Source organism: Drosophila subobscura, chromosome E (assembly GCF_008121235.1).
Source record: "Drosophila subobscura isolate 14011-0131.10 chromosome E, UCBerk_Dsub_1.0, whole genome shotgun sequence".
NCBI classification, from domain to species: Eukaryota; Metazoa; Arthropoda; class Insecta; order Diptera; family Drosophilidae; genus Drosophila; species Drosophila subobscura.
In genome coordinates this window covers 20,311,200-20,315,038 of record NC_048531.1, presented here as the reverse complement: position 1 = coordinate 20,315,038, position 3,839 = coordinate 20,311,200, and the positions used below count along the sequence as shown (strand labels likewise).

General features: G+C 41.2%; 1 protein-coding gene across 1 annotated transcript; it reads right to left on the bottom strand.

The window, feature by feature from the left end:
- Positions 1 to 341: 341 nt before the first annotated feature.
- On the bottom strand, positions 342 to 3,546 carry LOC117891402 (protein krueppel). Its single transcript, XM_034796847.1, has 2 exons — positions 2,964 to 3,546; positions 342 to 2,216 (listed from the first exon to the last, which is right to left on the bottom strand). The coding sequence occupies exons 1-2, from the start codon at positions 2,998 to 3,000 to the stop codon at positions 736 to 738; spliced, it is 1,518 nt and encodes a 505-aa protein (XP_034652738.1). The 5' UTR covers positions 3,001 to 3,546; the 3' UTR covers positions 342 to 735.
- Positions 3,547 to 3,839: the final 293 nt, after the last annotated feature.

Genomic DNA, 3,839 nt, shown 5'->3' with positions numbered 1-3,839 from the left:
TTATTTTTCCATTGCATTGCATTGCATTGCAACATTTCAACTAAACATGATTTTGAATAGGAAGATAAAAAATAATATTATATTTTCGGTTTTAAAAAAACAAGTTTCATGCAATAAAATATTAGGAGCTAATCAGTTAAATTAGGTTTTTTAAATATTTATGGCAAACAAAACAAATAGCATACAAGTAATTTTGTTTCTATTGTTAACTTAGAGTTAATTTTGATTTAATGTTGATTGGCATTGCGTTCTTTAAGAATTCTTTAAAATATATTAGTCTATTAACCATTTGATAGATTTTATGTTCTCAGTGAGAGTAAAATAGTATTTTTGGAGCGCTGTATAATTTACAATTGGCAGCTGCATTTGCTGGGTATATACAATTTTTACTGAGTTGAAAATTAACTAAAACTCGTGAGTTAACGTAAGTTAGGTGATGAAAATGGCACAACATGTTCGATTCATTTTGGTGGGTTTTGGCAGGGATAAGCATTTGGCAGGCTTAACTTATTTTGTACAACTTATGTATGTGTTTGTTGAAATTATGTGCAATTATTTCTCTAAAATATCTATATTTTCTTTAGTTTCTTGTACTTAGCATTAAATTCCTGTTTCAAAAGAAGTTTATTTTCCATCTTAAAACTTCATTTTGTTTAATTTAGTGTGGATTTGTGCCGGTCAACTTCATCTAATGAAGGCTGATAAAGGCTATGTACAATTTTGAATTTGACTGATTTAGTGCTGACGCAGATATAGAGCAGCAGCATCTTCCAAATCGTCCAATTCAATATCTTCATTTTGTTCTTGTGATTCATTGGAGCGGGGAGAGTGCATGCTGAGGTCCTCAGGTTCGGTTTGTTCGGGCATTTCACTGCGTACATGCATTATTTGGGGAGGAGGTAGACGAAATACACGACGTATATCTTGAGCCTTTCGACGTGCCATGCTACTGCTGCAGTGACCATCTACTGAGCTGGCACCATCCTCAGACAAATCCAAAGGAGCCTCGTCCTCCAAAGAACCTTTTTCGAGATCAACTGACCCATCAGAGCCTACATAGCTTGCACACATAGCTGCAAATTTATTTTCGGATGGCTCCAGAGACATAGAAGTGACTGCCATGGGAAAGTCTCCACTCATTGCTGGTGACAGGGCCGGTGTGGGTGGCGAATGAATGCCACACTTGTGATTCATCAGATGGTGACGCCGACGGAATTTCATATGGCAACGGTCGCACTCAAAGGGTTTCTCGCCATTGTGGACCAGCATATGAGACTTGAGCTGATTGGAGTCACTGAATTTACCGTCGCATATTTCGCAAGTATACGGACGCTCCCCAGTGTGAACGCGCAAATGACGCCTAAGATTGGCCACTTGCACGAATTGGCGATCGCAGTGGGAGCAATGATATGGCTTCTCTCCTGTGTGTAGACGCATGTGAGTCTTCAGATGATGGTCCCGGGTAAAGCGCTTGTGGCACTCTGGGCATTCGAAAGGCTTTTCGCCGGTGTGTGTACGTTCGTGGTTCTGCAGGACGTGCTTGTAACCAAAACTGCGTGAGCAGATCTTACAGGTGAAGCTCTTGTCGCGTGACGGATCTTTGGATGCGACACCAGTAACTCCCGCACTGACGCCTCCCACCTCGTGTGTAGAGTTGGGCGAGCTTCCGCTGGAAGGCGGAGAAATGGGTCCACCCGGAGTGTGATAGAGATCATTCACGCTCATGGTTATTTCTGCCTGAAACTCCTTCTTTACCGATAATTTGCGAGACTTCTTTACAGGCTCACGGTGCTGCGGTGTGCTGCTGGGAGAGGTCAATGGGTGCTTGCCACTGCCACCCAAAGGTGTAGTAGACACGGGCGAGTGCGGACTGGCGGGCGGTGAATGCAAATGCGTTCCCTGGGGTGGCATTTGCGACTGCTGGGCAGCCCAAGCTCCAAACAAAGCCGCCGGGTTGTGTGGAAACAATGTGGTGGCCAATGTACTCATTGGAAGCTGGGCCATAAATGCAGCCGCCTGTCGGTTAGCGGCGAGCAGTTGGGTAGGTGATAGCATGCCAAAGGCTGATGCAGCAGCCGCCTGTTGTAGACCCATTCCCGGGTACATGGCAGCGGCGCTACTGGCTGACGTGTTGGCCGACATGGGAGGTGATAGTGACATGGAACGGTCTACAGCGACCTCCTCCCTTTTGATTCCCGCTAAAGCAGCAGCTAGGCCTGAAAAACAAAACAAAACAAGAAAGTTAGTAAAATATTTGTATTTTTTTTTTTTTTTTTTTTGATATTTAATCGCTACTGCGAAATGGTTGGTAGCAGAGATGAGTCCGCATTGACCAGGTACTTCAGTTTTGTGTTGAATATTATAAAAAAGTTACTGAAAATTTTGAACTCAAAAAAGAGTTGTTTGCCGAACGAACGTTGTCTTGTTGTGTTGTTTATTAAATGTTTAATGTATTTTTTTTATACATAATTTTATACATTAAAATCAGACAGGAATGGAAACGTCAGAACAAGAGCCAGAGATGCTTTTGCTAAGAGAGAAATTTCTTAAGAGAAAAACAACATCCCATACATATGTGTGTCTGTATGTTCATGTGTGAGCGTGTTACTCATGGTTTTGCTCTCTTCATTGCTCTTTGTCTTGTGCTATCAGCCCTTTGTTTTGACGGGCGCCTTGCAATAACGAGTTAAGTGCCGGTTTTTTTCTTTCCAAACTTGTAAACAAAACATAATTGCTCAAGATGAATGTGAGGGAATATGTGAGTGACTAGGCTTTAATGGGTGTGGAGATGTAAAAATGGCGTTTAACATTAAGATGAACACATTGGGTCGTCGTTATCTCAAAAGCTATGTTAAAGAGCAAGCTTTCATTTTGCTACAGCTCTAACTTATAGTTTACTTATGTGAAAGTTTTGAATGTTGAATGATAACTCTCCTTGCTGGTATTTGGGGAAAGATACTTACTTCGTGTCTGTGCGTCCTGTAGCATTGAAATGGCCATTAATCTGTGTTCGTTTCTGTGTTTTGTGGCTTTTGTTTTTGCCTAGCTTTGAGCAAAAAATAACTGTAATTTTGCTTGATAACTTTTTAGATAAAACAGTGTAAACCCACAATTTTCATTTGAGCAATGTTTTCTGCACTTTTTCTGGGATATGATTTTTTTTTAGTTTCACGCACTATTTGTACTTTGAGGTAGAGTGTTATGTTTCTTCATATGTTTATAAAAGTTCGCCGATTTTACAAAATGAGGTAGATTGTAGTTTATTTCAGTTATTTTATTACTTTCTCTGCAATATTTTTTGCCTTGAGGTATTTGGTTTGTTGCGCGTCTTTTAGTTTTTTCTTTGAAGACACAAAAATTCTTAGATGTTGACGTGAGGAGTCTTCGCTGAGGAATGATATAGGGGAGCGACTGAACACGTTTTATATATCTGGAAGTATCCTTTGCTGACGAATCCTTTTCGAAGCAACAAATTTTGCGTGTGTGTGAGTTGATGGGGTGTTCTTCCTTTATAGAGGAATTATGTTGTTCCTCTCACGACCAAACCAAAATCACGAATGATACAAATTCGCTGCGTGCGCTAACTATAAGTACGCTCTGTTCCGTTTCGGCATCGCCCTCCCTCACGAATACACTCGCAAACGTAGAGCACACACACGCTCACTTCGCTCTCCCGTTCTCACACACACCAGCGCAAATAAGCAAGTAGGGAAGGAATTGAAACGACGGCGAAAAACGAACCGAGTACCGAAGAGGTAAAGTGAAATACTTTTTACCTAAGAGCGACGACTGTTGATTTTCCCTATGCAAAGTGGAGTGACAAGGATAGCTAGTAAATA

Excerpts from the sequence above, each read along its gene's own strand:
- LOC117891402 (XM_034796847.1), bottom strand. The coding sequence starts at position 3,000 with ATGGCCATTTCAATGCTACAGGACGCACAGACACGAA. Across the intron at positions 2,217-2,963 it reads ACAGGACGCACAGACACGAA|GCCTAGCTGCTGCTTTAGCG; the intron begins GTAAGTATCTTT and ends TTTGTTTTTCAG.